This window comes from Daphnia pulex, chromosome 8 (assembly GCF_021134715.1).
Source record: "Daphnia pulex isolate KAP4 chromosome 8, ASM2113471v1".
Classification (NCBI taxonomy): domain Eukaryota; kingdom Metazoa; phylum Arthropoda; class Branchiopoda; order Diplostraca; family Daphniidae; genus Daphnia; species Daphnia pulex.
Genome location: NC_060024.1, coordinates 1,808,413 through 1,824,204, shown reverse-complemented (window position 1 = coordinate 1,824,204; position 15,792 = coordinate 1,808,413). Strand labels below are relative to the sequence as shown.

At 39.3% G+C, this 15,792-nt stretch overlaps 1 protein-coding gene, 2 long non-coding RNA genes and 1 pseudogene across 5 annotated transcripts; 2 read left to right on the top strand and 2 right to left on the bottom strand.

Moving 5' to 3' along the window:
• The first annotated feature begins 3,501 nt into the window (after positions 1 to 3,501).
• Positions 3,502 to 4,440, top strand: LOC124199711 (annotated as a pseudogene).
• Positions 4,441 to 6,481: 2,041 nt separating this feature from the next.
• On the bottom strand, positions 6,482 to 7,106 carry LOC124200751. The gene is made up of 3 exons (XR_006877361.1): positions 7,057 to 7,106; positions 6,917 to 6,987; positions 6,482 to 6,854 (listed from the first exon to the last, which is right to left on the bottom strand). It is a non-coding gene; the product is annotated as an uncharacterized LOC124200751 (long non-coding RNA).
• A 67-nt stretch (positions 7,107 to 7,173) lies between these two features.
• LOC124200750 (ATP-dependent Clp protease ATP-binding subunit clpX-like, mitochondrial) lies at positions 7,174 to 9,426 on the bottom strand (the record flags this gene model as incomplete). Its single annotated transcript, XM_046597054.1, is given in 12 exon segments — positions 7,174 to 7,265; positions 7,333 to 7,627; positions 7,696 to 7,952; positions 8,034 to 8,088; positions 8,151 to 8,213; positions 8,215 to 8,261; positions 8,359 to 8,559; positions 8,669 to 8,816; positions 8,818 to 8,862; positions 8,928 to 9,079; positions 9,142 to 9,229; positions 9,296 to 9,426. Coding segments are annotated over 12 exon segments (1,545 nt in total), but the record flags the coding sequence as incomplete, so codon positions are not given.
• A 781-nt stretch (positions 9,427 to 10,207) lies between these two features.
• Positions 10,208 to 13,738, top strand: LOC124200752. Of its 3 annotated transcripts, none has more exons than XR_006877364.1 (3): positions 10,373 to 11,063; positions 11,141 to 11,685; positions 13,534 to 13,738. It is a non-coding gene; the product is annotated as an uncharacterized LOC124200752 (long non-coding RNA). The 3 variants fall into 3 exon arrangements; XR_006877363.1 differs by lacking the exon at positions 13,534 to 13,738 and adding an exon at positions 11,749 to 12,519; XR_006877362.1 differs by lacking the exon at positions 13,534 to 13,738 and having other exon boundaries at positions 10,208 to 11,063; positions 11,141 to 11,576.
• Positions 13,739 to 15,792: the final 2,054 nt, after the last annotated feature.

The window sequence follows — 15,792 nt, the reverse complement described above, 5'->3', positions numbered from 1 at the left end:
TCAAAACAGTTTGGAAATCAGTATGCTTGAACATAGTATATGGCGTGTGTAACCCAATATCCACACGTTTTGTCGTTGACCTGAAATTTTCAATTTGTTAAATTAAAAGGAAGACGGGAATTCGATGTAACGACACATTTTTCCCAAAATTTCAATTTGTTCTAAATTCAAATAAGGAAACCCGGCGCATGAGAGACGCCAGCAAATTCGTCTATGGCATGAAACGTCCATCACACGCCACAAAATATTATTCGATTGGCGACGAGATTGCCCAACGCATTAGTATCATTCATTCTCCCACTGTCCTTAATTATGTTATTGGTGAGTTTTGGCTGAGCTACCTTTCATCAGTATAGCTATAGTCGCTATGCAATTCTTCCTAAGTTTCAAATTAAAAAAAAAAGACAATTAAAAACTGGTTTCCATATTCTTGCAGTCAAAGATGTCAATATTCAATTAATATGTTGTTTCAAATTTTCAATGCCAAGATTTATGACTCTGGAAGTTCTCAGCTCCTTAAATATTCGTTCCAACAGAATCGGCCACCAATTGATTGATTGAGACATTTTTTCGACGGTGAAAGCGGGTGAAAGTTCTTTTCGTACCAAAACAAGTCAAGTAATAAAGCAGGTTTTGTTCAGCCGTCATGGGGATCAAAGTTTTGAGCTGTCGCGCACAGAAAAGGGCCGATCAATCTGCCATTAGAACGAAAAGGTTTCAAAATCTAATTTTCTTGACCTCTTCTTCATTTCAATTTGTAACTAAGCGAACGCCTCCACCGAGTAGGTTAAAAGTTCAGGTTCGATCGTGACAACATGGAATTTGCATGTATATAGATCCAATTCAGCGCAATTCAGTAGCCCAATCATCAAACTGCCTCCTGCAACTCAACCGTGAGTAACTACACTCTGCCTCTGGCGTATAACTATGGTGACGGTTCGAAAACGAAGCAAATCAACTTCATCGATAGTACCAGACGAGAATGTTTGACTCCGTGACAAGCCTGCGACGTCGAGACTGGCCGTCGTCAAAGTTTACCTTAACATGAACAGGATCAGTACGCCCGGATGGGACGATCTGCTGCGACGACCCGGCCGGGTCCAATCCTGCGCCTCTAACCTCGCCTCTAACGACATGCCCCTGTCCCAATCAAGGCAGCACACGGCAACACACACAAGAGATAGATTAGAGTCAAGGCTTTGAAAAAAACCTGTAAACCCGAGGATCAAGCCTTAGGGGAAAATTATAGTGCGTGAACAAACCACCCCCCTCTTCGACCATGCTAATAATAACTGAAAATATTTTCGATGTGAATGAACAATTTATTGAAATTATCGTATTATGAGGTTTTACGATTTCAAGTTACAACTGGAGAAAGCGAGACACATAAATTCACATTGAATGAAACAAAGGGAAGGGAGCGACAATTGTTATCGACGGATTCCAGAACAGTAAGGGGGGAGGGGAATACAAAATTGCTTCCAATGGTCGACGGAATAGGCACAAAAGGGAACATACGGGCAAAGTCTGGCCTAGTGGCGGTTGGCAGCGGCTCCACCACCGACTCCGGCTCCACCACCGACTCCGGCACCGCCTCCGCCAACGACTTCGCCTCCGCCAACGCCAACGACTCCGCCTCCGCCAACGGCTCCAATGCCTCCTCCATTCGGCGCAGGGTTTGCAGCATCGTGGTCTGCAACCCCAAACGACTGCCACGGAGCGACTTTCAGCGTTTCCCTGTTGAGGACCAGGGGTTCCGTCTGAAATGAAAATTAAATTAGAAATAAAAAAATAATAAATAAATAAAAAATAAATAAATACTTACATTAAGTATCATGCGGACAGCTTCCAGTTCATCTTTCAGTTCCTCTATTTGCTGGTTTTTTACGGCCAGGATCTCTTCCAATTCCGCCGTCAGTTCGCGGATCAATTCCGCATCTTCGTTGCTAAGATTCGGCAACTCCATTCCATTGGTTTTCTTGGGAGTTGGTTCCATTACTTCCAAGTGGGATCGCGATGTCGCCGGAAAGATAACGATGGGGTTTCTTGACTCCTTCAATGGCCGGGGCAGGCAATCTTCTTGTGAGCGGCTTTAACTGTTTGCGCCTTGACTCCAGTTAACTTAAGAGTGATCTCGATCTGCTGTGGACGTTCGAGAGACTGAGGTTGTGACAAGATGTGGCACTGCTTTTATACGCCGCAGTCCTGGGGTATGGGAAGCTCCTCCTCTCTCATTGGTTGCATGGTTGTAGCCAATTCTGGCCCTCTCCTCTCTGATTGGTTGCCTGGTTGTCTGCCTGATAGCCAATTCTGGCCCTCTCAGAGAGGAGAGGGCCCTCCCTCTGCCAGAGAGGAGAGGGCACTCCCCCCGCCAATTCTGGCCCTCTCAGATACAGTGTAATGTAATCTTAATGTGGCTGTCCCTAAACTGCGAAAGCGACGCTTGACGCGAGCTTGAAGCGGTTAATAAAGCGAAGAGCGAGTTAGAAACACGTTATGATGACTCCATTTCTGTACGAAAGGAAGAAATGCTGTCCGTGAATAAGGAGGAGGTTTGTATTCATTTAACTTATATATTTATTTGATTTCCAATATTTAATCACTCTTCTGTTTTACATAGCTCACTGAGAGTCACCTCAGCAAGGCTTCAACACTGGATTTTGAATCTGAGATTGCTTATTTACGCAAGAAGTACGACAGTGCTAAGAAAGAGCTCAACCGTAAAGATGAAGTCATCAATCAATATGCAGTTAAAGTATGTTTCATCTATTTTTATGAGCTTTCAGTCATTGCTCGTTCACTATAATTGTTTGCCTCGTTAGTTCGAAAAAATGCAAAATCAGTTAGACAATCTGAACGAAGAAGTTGCCTCCTTAAACATGGACAAAAAGAAGCTTGTGTTTGAGAATCGCAGTCTGATAGTGAAACCATAACAGAATCACTTGTTGGCACAAATGTCATCTGAAAAGGACAAGGCAAATCCACGCAATACCAGACATTCACTGTATGAAGCTCCTTTTTCGTTTTTTGTTTTAAAGTTATTTTTAATGGTTTTTATAATTTGTTCTGCAGGGCCTTACAGAGGGGTAGTGAAGCATCTAATGGTAAATTATTAATTGTTCTCAAATCAATTCAGAAATTTTGGGACAGCGCCGAAATTTCTGCAGTCAACAAATCATCTACGATCAGCCCAAAGCCACCTCCAGCAGAGCAGACAATCACGACACTTTACAACAGCTTTCTTTCGCAACATTGATGCTCAGTATAACACACCACAAGCCATGAACACTCGTAAACGTCGTTCCAGCTCTTGGAACCCCACAGAAATGGAGACGCCTGTCATGCAGCCACGATGTCACGATTAGCCCAAAGCCAACTCCAGCAGGTCAGATGCCAACTAACAGCTCTTTTTCGCTACGACAATCTCATTATCATTTTTTTTTTTTACTAACCAATAACACCTGTGAACGTCGTTCCAGCTCTTGGAACCCCACAGACAAGATGACGCCAGTCATGCAGCCCAGAAAGCGACGATCGTATGAGTTAGATGCAGATCTGTCCTCTGATTTCACAGGGCAAGTAGTTTTCTTAGCTGTGTCGTGCGTAAGAGACATCAAGATGCCAGTCTTACTTTAGAAAAAAAATCTATACCATCGGTAACTTTGGTTTATTTTTAAGTTTATCGACTACCTGGTCTATGTTGCTGATATTCCAGTTTATGTTGCTGGTATCTAAATATTCCAGATTTCTTCCTCTCCATCTAAATCGACGTCTAAAGCATCGAGTAAGGCGGAATCCAAACGAACGAGTCCTGTCCTTGGTTTCATTGCATAATTTTTACTTCCATCTGTACATTTAGGTAGCTATTTTGGAATATTTAGAAGAATCTTATCCTTTAAAACCCTTATTGCCAAAAGATGGTGTGATAAGATTCAAAGTGAGAGAAATATGTGAAATTATTGGTTCTGGGATTCAACCCTTACAGAATGTGGCTGTACTTAAACAATTTGAAGAATCTAAACAGAAAGATTGGGCTGCTAAAATAAGTGGAATTTCAAAGGACTCACTGGTAGGTGAAGAAACTCTAAGAAATATGTTTGCAAAGTTTATATAAAAACAAAATTTTTTATTACAGCATTAGAAAAAATATTAGAAACTTCCAGTGGAAATTTCTGTGTTGGAGATGATGTTACAATGGCTGATTGTTGCCTTGTCCCACAACTATACAATGCAAGGAGGTAGTAAAGACTAAAGTTTCCATGATTCGTTTCATGTTCTATTTTTCTCTCGCTTCGTCTTAAATAAGGTTTGATGTGGACATGGCACAGTTTCCTAATGTTGCTCGTGTGGAAAAGAATCTCGAAGTTCTTGAGCCTTTCGTGAAGGCTCATCCGAGCCGACAACCGGATTGCCCGTCTGAACTTTCAGCATGAAAATAAAACAGACAAATTTGATGTGAAATAGTCGGACTTCAGTCCATAGAATAACGAATTTTTAACGATATTAAACGATGATTCTAATTTGGGCGATGGGTTGCGAATACGGGAGAATGAATAGCATTGGAACTATTGTTATGCTGTTTGATATTTACTGAAAAATAAACAAAATTTGCCATTATCACTTACCAGATATTTGCAATATTTATGTCTTGAAACTACAGAATAAATAGAGTGTATTCCTGTAAAACTGAAACCTGAAAAGCGCTAAATCCGGTTAAAATCTTTCAAAAAACCTGTTGAAAGTTGGTAAACAATCAATCTGGCAACGTCCAATTCGTCGTCTGTTCGGTTTGTACGATACTCATACGATATTCTCCAGTTATGTCAAAATAAAAATTCATTCACGCATTACAATTTCTGCATCGGATTTATTGCAGTCATGGCGTGCTGAAAAAGCAGTGAATGCGATAAATAAAGTTTGTTTTGTGTCTTTATTGGGTCACAATACTATTGCCAATGAATAATCCAGTAATGAAGAACCTCTTGAAGGGATCAACACACATTCAGTGGCAAAACACACCAATTAAGTGAACTGCCAAATACTATATTTCACCTGGAAGAGCAACAATTCTCATCTTCAATCACCACATGGATCACAATTCCAAAATTGGCCACAATATATTATTGTTTCAGTAAAATATTAGTCAGTGAGAAGAACCAGAATCGACGAAGAAAGAGATTGAGATTGGTAACTTTCGAGATAGTTATCAAACTCTTTGTTGACTTGAATATCAGATGAATTAAGAAAAGAAAATCTATCTTCTTTTGCCAATCTTCCACGACACAAGATGACTCGAGTAAGATTTTTGTCAACTCTTGCTTTGTTATGTTTATTCTTTAGGTAAAATTAACATTTCATTGATATTTTAAAGTCATGCCTTATTTCTCTTCTCTCACTCAGGAATCTTTAGTCTACAACCAACATGGACACATGTATACTGGGTCATTGCAAGATGGTGAAGAGACTGACAGAAATTTAAAATGGTGAAGAAACAATAGCAGTGGAAGACCGTAAGATGTGTTGCTACTCTACTTTTCAGAACAATTGGTCAATTGCTAATGAGCATTTTTTGTTGTTACTTTTCAACAGATCTGGAAACAGAAAGGCGAAGAATTCCGGTTTTTATTTTAGAGATTCCGGTTTTTTTTTTACAGAAAGGCGAAGAATTCCGGTTTTAAAAGAACATCACACATCGGGCGTGTCGTGATGACTTGCGAGTACCGAAAAAACAATGCTTCTCAATTTTTGTCCCCTTGCTCTTCTCCACACGGAGACACAGTTTCAAAGGAAATCCGACATAAAAATGCATCTCAGTATAGCAATCAAGTTAGGGATGAGTTGCTGACCAATAAATTACTTCCAGCAAAAGAGTCTGTCTCAACAGAAAAAAATGAAGAATTTGAAAATCCTGCTTCAACATTAAGGCAAAGAAAAACTGAATTACTGAGCACCATAAAAATAAACACCACTCCTACTCATGTGCAGGATTTTGATGGAGTGATTAGTAATGAGCAGCAAACCCAAGAAGAAATCACAAATAATTTGCTTACCATGGCTAAAACCATGAAAGAGCAAACCATGTCTGCAAACTCAATTATCAGACAGGACTTAATTACACTGGAAAAGGCCAACATTCTGGCTGAAGAAAATCAAACAAACCTTCAGACTCAAACCCAAAAGCTTCAAGAGATAAGTGGATTCTGTACCTGTTGCTGGGTTTGGTTGTTTTTATTGCTTGTCTGCATGTCTTTCATAGGTAATCTATTGCTTGTAATGTTGATGTTTATTTAATGTTAATTTTTCTATTATTTAGCCATGATTGTCTTCATGCGGCTGTTCAAGAAAAAGAAGACATCCTAAGTAGAAAAGAACATCACACATACTAAAAATTAAACAAGGTTTAAAGTTCTTAAATAGGATTCATCAACCACTGGTGACCTTACTTTGAGAATACAATTACATTATAATGCATTTTGGATTGTTTGTTTTTAAATCATAATATTTTGCTATTCACATCACAATTAGCACAGTTAGTTGTCCCAATTTGTCTTAGTTAATCTAAGTCTAAACCTAATTGAAATGAAGTTATATCGACTTTATTGAAGGCTTCGAGTCCCATAAACAAAAAGAAGATAGAAATAAAACGAGGCAACAAGAGAGGCTTAGTACATTTTTTAAAAATTGTACATATCGACGTAGTCTAGAAATCCCGATATATATACGCCATAAGTAGCCCCGTTGGAAAGAAAACGAAAAGTTGTTGTTTGAAAACAAAGTATCATCTAACCCCGTCCAGCTTGGGCTTGTCCCAATTCTTCGTCGTCAACAGCTACTTGACCATCACTGGTAACGCTCTGTAAGAAACAAAAATTAGAACCAAATGAAAAGTTTAATTATTTTCGTAAGGATATTATACTTGGGCTGCATCATGGATGAAGAGAGGTTGACTTCTGCCATTAACAGCGTCCTCTGTGACATGGACTGATACTAAAAACACGATAAAAAAATCATATATCAATGAGCCCGCTCTTCTAGAAATAGTCTCTTTATAAATACCAATATCGGAACCAGGAATTTCAAACATCGCGTCAAGTAATAAAGTTTCCTAAAGGGAAAGTAAATTATATAAAAATCATGAACTTGTTCTGAGCAAATTGTGTAAAATATCATGTATATAGCTCTCAAGCCTCGGGCGCCAGTCTTTTTTTCCATTGCTTGTTTAGAAATAGTTCTGAGTGCTTCTGGGGAGAAAGTTAACTCAACCTAAAACATGACATCGGGTCAAATGAAATAATTGTTTGTGCGATAATGAAGTCTGCAGTACCTTAAAGTTATCCATTCCAAAGAGCATCTGGAACTGTGGGACTAGAGCATTTCGAGGTTCAGTAAGAATTCTGACCAATGTGTCTTGGGAGAGAGAATGAAAAGGTACGATCACAGGGAAACGACCGACAAATTCAGGAATCATGCCAAAATCAATCAAATCCATTGCTTCGACTGCACGAAGGAAAGCATCTCTTTCGCTTTCATCGTCAGCAACTTCTGAGGATACTTCACCCATTCCTGTTTGCGTAGCCGCACGTCTTCTGGCACTATTCCCAGAAGAACTAGCGCCGAATCCCAAATACTGTAATGTGGCAATGATTTTTAAGATTAAACGCAAGCCTCTAATGCGTAAATTTGGGAACTTATAACCTTTTCATTTTTGCGGCGAGACACAATACGATCCAGTCCTGTATAGGCACCTGAAGCAACGAACAGGATATTTGTCGTATCAACTTGAATAGTTTCTCCTAGAAGTTTGCGAGGAGCAATTTTTTCAGGAACATTGACAATCGTTCCCTCAAGCATCTTCAGCATTCCTTGCTGCACTCCTTCTCCTCCAACGTCACGCAACTGATGAATTCCAGGTACGGCGCCGATTTTATCAACCTCGTCGAGGAATACGATACCTAACAACAAGGAAACATATTAGTTATTGCGTCATTTTGATCAGAATTATTAACATTGTAAAATGGATTGAATGAGCCTACCTTGTTGGGCTTTGTCAACATTGTAGTTTGCATCTTGCAGCAGTTTGGCAATCACCTGAGAGATAATTTTCATTACAAAAGTATTTAAAAGAAAACTTAAAGGGGTAGAATGCTTACACTTTCAATGTCTTCACCGACATATCCAACTTGCGTCAAAGTCGTACAGTCACAAATAGAAAAAAGGAACATCTAAACATTGAGCGATTGTCTGTGCTAGAAGCGTCTTTCCTAAATAAATTTTAAAAAAGCGTTAGATTTCAATTTGCTACATTATAAAAAAAAAATACGACTGAGAACTGCAATAACTAAAGCGTAGCTTGACTACCTGATCTGGTGGGTCCCAACATGAGAATGTTACTTTTATCTAGACGTAGTTCATGAGAACTTGTGTCCAATATATCACTGCCGGAAGATGCAGCTGAAGTCTTTGGTTCATCTGATGCAGGTGGCAATGTCTGTTGTTGGGACGTGGTACCTGATGCTCCTAGCCCGTGAGACTGACCTAATCCAGTCACTTGGAGTAGATCTGTTTAGCATTTTAAAAAGGAAAGAATTTTAAATCTTTATCCAGATCATAATCAGGCTAACATGGAGCTGAAAAATAGTAAGGGAGAAAAACGATATTATATATTTACCAGCCCAGGCTTGGGGAGTTGTTCTACCCCTTCCACCTTGATTTGCTGCAGGTACTTCTTGTTCTTCATTTCCCTTCTTTGGAATACTAGGCAAATTATTGAAAATCCGTTAGTAGTGATTGTACACTGCAACTGATAGGACTTTTTTTTGCCCATTCTTGACCAATCACATGGTGATTCAAATATTCATATATCTAAAAATGATGTTACGATCACTATACACACACATCTTTCAGTGTTGTTCATGATAATTATATACCTTTTGGGGAGGTGGTGGAGCTTTCTTAAACTGTCCAGGTTTAACTTCAGCAGCTGCTTCTTGTGACTCAATAACTGATTTCTTTTGATCCACCTCTGACAACCCCACAAAGAAATGGTGGCATTTTTCACATTTTACAAATCTAGTAGAAGCTACATTAAAATGGGAATTAATAAGGCAAACTTTTCGTAATTTTTAGTTTATAAAGGCATACAAACAAAAGTTTCAACGTTGCTGCAACTTAACTCAGTTGCTAACTGGTCGACTGCAACAAATGCGGTGTCAATCTCCATTTTGAATGCCTGTATCCTCACATATTTGAAGAGAATGAAAATCCATCAATATTTTAACATAATTTAAATAATTACCTCCTTTTTATGAACAGATACAGCCCAGCTCAAAACTCGAAACTGGACAATTAGACAAATTACAGTGGAGACACATGCAAGTGTTTTACTACAAGACCACATTGCTAACGTTTAAAAATCATTTACTTTAAAATAAATCCTTTGATTATCAGTTGATTACCCGAGAAACTACCACAGGGCCAGGATTGGCTACCTTGGTAGCCAATCCTGGCCCTCTACGAAGTAGCCAATCCTGGCCCTCTCAGAGAGGAGGAGCTTCCCTAACCCTAGGACGCTGTGGCGTATAAAAGCAGTGTCCTTTCTTACCAGCCTCAGTCTCTCGGGTTGACTCGACCTGTCAACACGGAATGGAACCTTCACCGAAGAAACCGAAGTCTGATCCCCGCTACCTGAACCAAGAGGATTTGGAGGTTATAAAGAAAATCACTGCTGCCTTCTGTTGAAGCTTCGTTTTTCCATTGGCTGGGGGGACCTCACTACCTGATGGTAAGCCAGCTTCAATGCCGTGCGGACCTATATAAGCGCCCTCTGGTAGGCCAGGAGGTACCATTCTTCACTGAGAGCTGCAACGAGATGGATGTCTGCTGAGTCTCGGCCCACCTGGAGTTCGGCCCACTTGGATTTCGGCCCATCGGTTCTTATAAGAGCCAAGCAAGAAAGAAAAGACATCTCGCAATAGGTCCACCTGGCGTTTGCCCTACTCGGTCCTTATAAGAGCCAAGCAAGAAAGAGAAAAACTCAGAGAAACACAACTCGCATTCGGCCAACCTTGAGTTTGGCCCATTCGGTTCTTATAAGAGCCAAGCAAGAAAGAAATGACAAATCGCAATAGGTTCACCTGGCGTTCGCCCCCCCTCGGTTCTTATAAGAACCAAGCAATAAAAGAGAAAGGCAATTGACCTGACGAAAAAAGAAACTGGCCTGACCATACAGTCAATTACCTTTTGATGGTTTATTGATTGGTTTATTTATGACATTAATTAATATTCATTAATGACATTTTTTATTATGTATACTTCTCTTTTAATCTATTTAAAGGTCTAAACTTTTTTACATGATTTCCTGATATTTGATGAAAGCCATATTCATCAATCACTGTCATAGGGAATTGTAAAATTATTTGCATTTCTAGTCTTTATAGCTGTAATTGATGATAGCTAATTACGATGCATCCGTTATACGCGATGGCTCTGCAACAAAAACATGAAATCACTTGCCCTCACTGAATCTAAACTTACTAGATCATGTACCCATTATTGTTGATTTTCCTTAATTATTCTTTTATTTTAGGTTTGATGTCTTTTGGACGACTGAATCTCACATATCCCTTTCCTCGAATGATGGATGTGTACACATTTTTAATGGTCGTCGATCATTGGGTGCGAGACCTCCCCCCTATCTCTCTCACACGGCACTTGTGATTATCTCTGCAACTCTTGGACTCTGAAAGAAGAAGAAGAAGTAAGGGAAATCATGTACAAATGAAAAGTCTCTTTTATTCCCAGCGCATACGTCTAATAGGTATGTTTTGATTTTATTCTATTAAGTTTAATCTGTTGTATATCAAACCCAACTGAGTCTTATACCCAAGGATATTCGTACATCACCGACCCGAACTTGTGTCTCGTATACGAGTCTATTGAAGCCATTAATGGTGCTCTGTCCGGTCTGTCCCTGACATCTTTTATGATCTATGCCACCCAACTGGGGACGACGTCCACTGCGACTTCCATTCAAGGATTGATTTCAGCGACCTACTTCGGACTAGGTCTGTCAAGACTCCAAATGAAGAAATTTAAGGATTATCGACTTTATTAATTTAGTAATTGATGTTGGGTGATTTAGGGGCTGGAATCGGAAGCTCGGTCGGCCGAGTCCTGATCGGAGCGTTCGGCAAGCGAGTGGTTTTCCGCATTTTGGGAGTCATCGCTTTCCTCACTGGATTCCTCTACTTCCTCTTTAATATTTTTTACTTGCGTCCAAAGGCCAATGAAAAAATAACACTACCGTTGACAAGACTGATTCAAGTGTAAACGTGAAGGTCGAAGAAATTCAGTGACATTCAACGTCCGTTAGTCTTTTTATAGCAAACAGCATCTAAGCAAACTTCTCTCCTATAAGCCATTAAATTGGTCGTTAATTGACTAACTTTTTGACTAAACATTTTTTTAGCTCATTTACAGATTGAAGCCTATGAAATATTTAGAATTTTAAAGACTAAAAGAATTTCAGTTATTGTCATAATAATTTAATAAATCAATATATAAGAAGTGTCAGTATATTTATTTTTTGTTTACCCTTTTGACCAAGTGGGTAACATCGCGTCGCTTCCATCTTCTAGAATCCAGTAGTTTTCGGGACTTCCCTGAATCGGACCAATCTTCAATTAGGTAATAAACATACCATTTGCTTCATTTCATTATGTTATCCGTTTATCTAATTCGAGGAACAAGGACAAAAAATGGGTTACAAAAGCTATCGGCAGCAGCAGAGCACCCAGACACGTTTGAATCCAATTTCCATTCCTGCATTGGTTTAATTTAGTTTAAAAAAGTAGATTTTACGAATTTTAAATTAATGAGAATCCGAGCTTAAAACTTGATTTCTTGAAAATTCACACCGTTTCGAATCGTCGGTTAAGAATTTAATCTATGGTATGCGCTTGGGCTTGGCACATACGACCAACACGAGTTGGCTCCATTAGGATAAGCCTTTTTGTTATTTAAGATTTTTATTCAGTTACCACTTTATTTTAGACAACAATGATCGACACCCTTGCATTGCCACAAATGGAGACGGCCGCCGCTGTCTTAGTTCAAGTTCATTTCATAGACGGTTTATGAGCTTACGAATTTTTTGTAAAAGCGAGTCAATTGAAAAGTGCCTCGAAGAACAAATGTGGGAGGGTAAGCAAAAGTCATTGCGTGCCGACAATCGATTTATAGTGAATGCGTTTTTAAAGAGCGCGCTTAATGATCTCGCAATGGCAACAGTTCGCTGATTAGAATAGAATGCGTCATTCCCAAAGTCAATCGTCATGACCTATGAATAATCGAACAATAGGAAAATGGAAAGGAAGAAAATATAATGTGCTATATGGACTTTGGCAATTCCATTATGACTTTTCGGTTGAATGAAATTGTACGAGAATAAGGAAGTATACGTCAGCAGCGTTGTTCCTATTAGCTACCGCATTTATGTAAAGAAACGAAAAAATTAAAATTCAATTTTATTTTCTAAAAAAGTAAGTTTTCTAGAGACAAAATTGAATGTTATTAAATTTTTCTTATTAATGCAATGCGAAATAAAGTAACTTTTTATGAAACCTTGAGAAAAAGATGGTACTTAAAATTGAAGAATTAAAGCATGAATTGTTAATTGCCCTTTCGGCTCCGTGAACAAAATCAGCTACCAGTATTTTTATGAACCTAACCTAACCTTAATTTTGTCGGCCATAAACGGTTTTCCCGAAATGTTTTTCATAGAAAACATTGTTTGCCTTTTATTTTGAAATTTCCGTTTACGATTAATAAAAATGACAATCTAAATGTTGCTAATGCTAAGTAATAAAAACACAATCAAATGGTGGTTTTAGTTTAAGATATTTTATTGAGACATATTAATTCAAATCAGCAGGCACACTCATTTTCACACACACATTCATCCAATTCAGACTCCATTCATTCACACGAAGAGGAAGCGAAAGAAGAGAAGAAAATGGCGAGAAAAAAGGGGAAAAGGAAAAAAGAAAAGCAATCAGATGAGAGTCTAGAGGGAGAAATCACTTGGGTGGAAACTGTTGTTGAATAGCAGGAAGGTCGGTTAAATGTGCAATTAGAAATTTTGGCAGGTGCACGTTGTTCTTATCGACATTCCCTTCGTGGATTTGTGGTAGTTTTTCATTCCTCGACGAGATTGGACATCAATTGAAAATAACCTACATTGGATAATGTGTGCATTAGTAATGATTCATTCAAACAGGTCCCAGTTTGAGCCGAGATGATGGTTACGTCAAAGGGGGAACGGGAACCTAAAAACCGAAGCCGTCCTGCCTAAAAAATGAACTCAAACGTTGGTTATGAAATTCACACGTTCTAGAATAACCGACTATCAATCCTTCAATATTTTTCGGAAACAAAATGATTATTAGCAGAAACATGATTATGAAAACATCGAGATTCACCAACTATCTCAGTCACAAAATCATTTCCGGTTTATGTTTTTCTTCTTGTGGGTAGTAACGCCATCGGTCCTCTTCGGTCCTCACCATCGGTCCTCACCATCGGTCCTCTTCGGTTCACGCCATCGATCCTCTTCGGTCCTCGCCATCGGGCCTCTTCTTTCCTCGCCAACGGCCCTCTTCGGTCCTCACCATCGCTTCAGGGAAACATAAACCGGTCACAAAATCGTGCTTCAATAAGCTGGATAGAATAACGATGCTTAAAATAAAAATGCTAAAGCTAAAATCACTCTTTTCCTAAAACATGAAAGAATTGATTAATCGATTAGACTATTGCGTGCGAATTCACCCAACGTGAGTCATTTTAAAGACAGGGAGGTCCCCAGTAAATAGGTTCTTCCGTCCATCCTATGACGTCACCATCACTCGATCATCCCGGTACCTGTTTGATGTAATCATTATTAATGCACACATTATCCAATGTAGGTTTTTTTCAATTGATATCCAATCTCGTCGAGGAATGAAAAACTACCACAAATCCACGAAGGGAAGTTCGATAAGAACAACGTGCACTTGCCAAAATTTCTAATTGCACATTTAACCGACCTTCTTGCTATTAAGTAACAGTTCCCACCCATAATGATTTCCCATAGACGACCCGATTGTGAAAAAAGAAGAAAATGAAAGCGAAGAATTAGTGAAAACAAATGGAAGGTAAAAACTAAAAAGTTGTAAGGGAGAAAGAAGAAAGACATAGAAAAAGTTAATTTTTTTTTGTTTTGTTTTTTGTTTGTTTGTTTTTTGTTAATATAGGGACTTTTTTTTTTCTTTTGTTGTTTTTGTTTGTTGGTTTTTGGGGCTTTTGTGAGTTTTTTTTTTAAATTAAAGAAACAAAAAATCTATCGAGATCCGGCTTGAAGGATTTTGTAGACTTTTCTGCATCTGTCCAAAGTCCCCCAAATGGTAACGAATTTGTTTTCGGCTGATCGATGATGGATTCGAACATTGTGGTTGAAATTGAGCTGTCTCAGCAAATAACAGCTGGAATAATGATTCTTAGTTAGATCTAGCTTTCTGCATTCTATCGTCACAGGTAGATTCTCAATCACGTCGCTACAGGCGGCCCTGCGTCCCTCAGCATCTCCATCGGCGATGTATAAGTTTTCTTCGAAGAAACTCAAGTGTACTCCATACAGTTCTTCAATTCTCTTGATATTACTTCCACCACTTCCGATGACTCGTCCGCTGTCAGATCTTGGTATTCCAGTCACAACAATCTCGTTGTAGTTTACTTCTTGTTTCACCGATGACAAGATCACAAAATCGGGTGATGACGCAGTCGAAGAATGCTTTTCCGTTGGCAGTTTTATTTCTTTTTTAGCTATTACGAGGCCTGTTGGAGAATTTTTTTTCGAGTCTGTTTGACCTGTTTTAGTAATTTTAGTGACTTTGATTGGGGGTGAAATCCTCTTGGTGGTTTGTTTATTCTTTAGTTCGCTTGATGCAGCCGACGGCCCGAGTTTTTGGTTTTTCTCTTCTGCAATCAGTTGCTGAGTTCTTGGCGCAAGACTCTCGGACTTGACAATTGTTTCTATACCGTCGACACTCGTTACCGTGTACCCATTCATGGGTTTATTCTTATAGCGAATGTCGCTAGATGCGAATTGCACTTTTGGTCCGGCAGGGGCGGCTGAAACGGGGCGTTTGGTTCGGTCAACACGTTCCGGGATGTTGAAGGGTCCATGTCGCTTCGAAAACCGCTTAATACATTCCATGTCCAGTTCGAAGCCGCATGTTTCGTCACTGGTCATTTGCTGTTCGGTATTAGCCAGAGTTTGGCTCGGGAGTTTGTTTATTTCAGAACCAAAGTCTTTTGTCACCGTTTTGGTGAATTGGAGAGTAGACGTAACTGGCTCGTCAGCACTTGTTGTTTTTCTATTTTCGACTTTGTTGGTAATGCTGGGCTCATTTCGAGGTAGCCAATTGCGTTTTCGCAAGTCGCAAAGGTCTTGGACCATAAAACGGATGCGGTTTGAGATCTTGTTTGGTTTAATAATCGAATCCAATGCCTGGAAGTAGGACGTCAGGATTGCGCTGTTTTTCGGACTCTCCAAGCCTTTTCCAATGGTTGTCAATAAGCGACACAAGGACTCTATCGCTTCCTCATCTGACGGTGTTTGAATAAGGCGACGGATACAACTGTGCATGACATTTTCAGTTATATTTCCGACTTTGTAGAGTTCTCCAATGAACTTGATGTTGCCTAGAGCAGTTCTTCGGTTCCGGTCTATGAGAGAAATGAGTTCCGTCTCAAGTA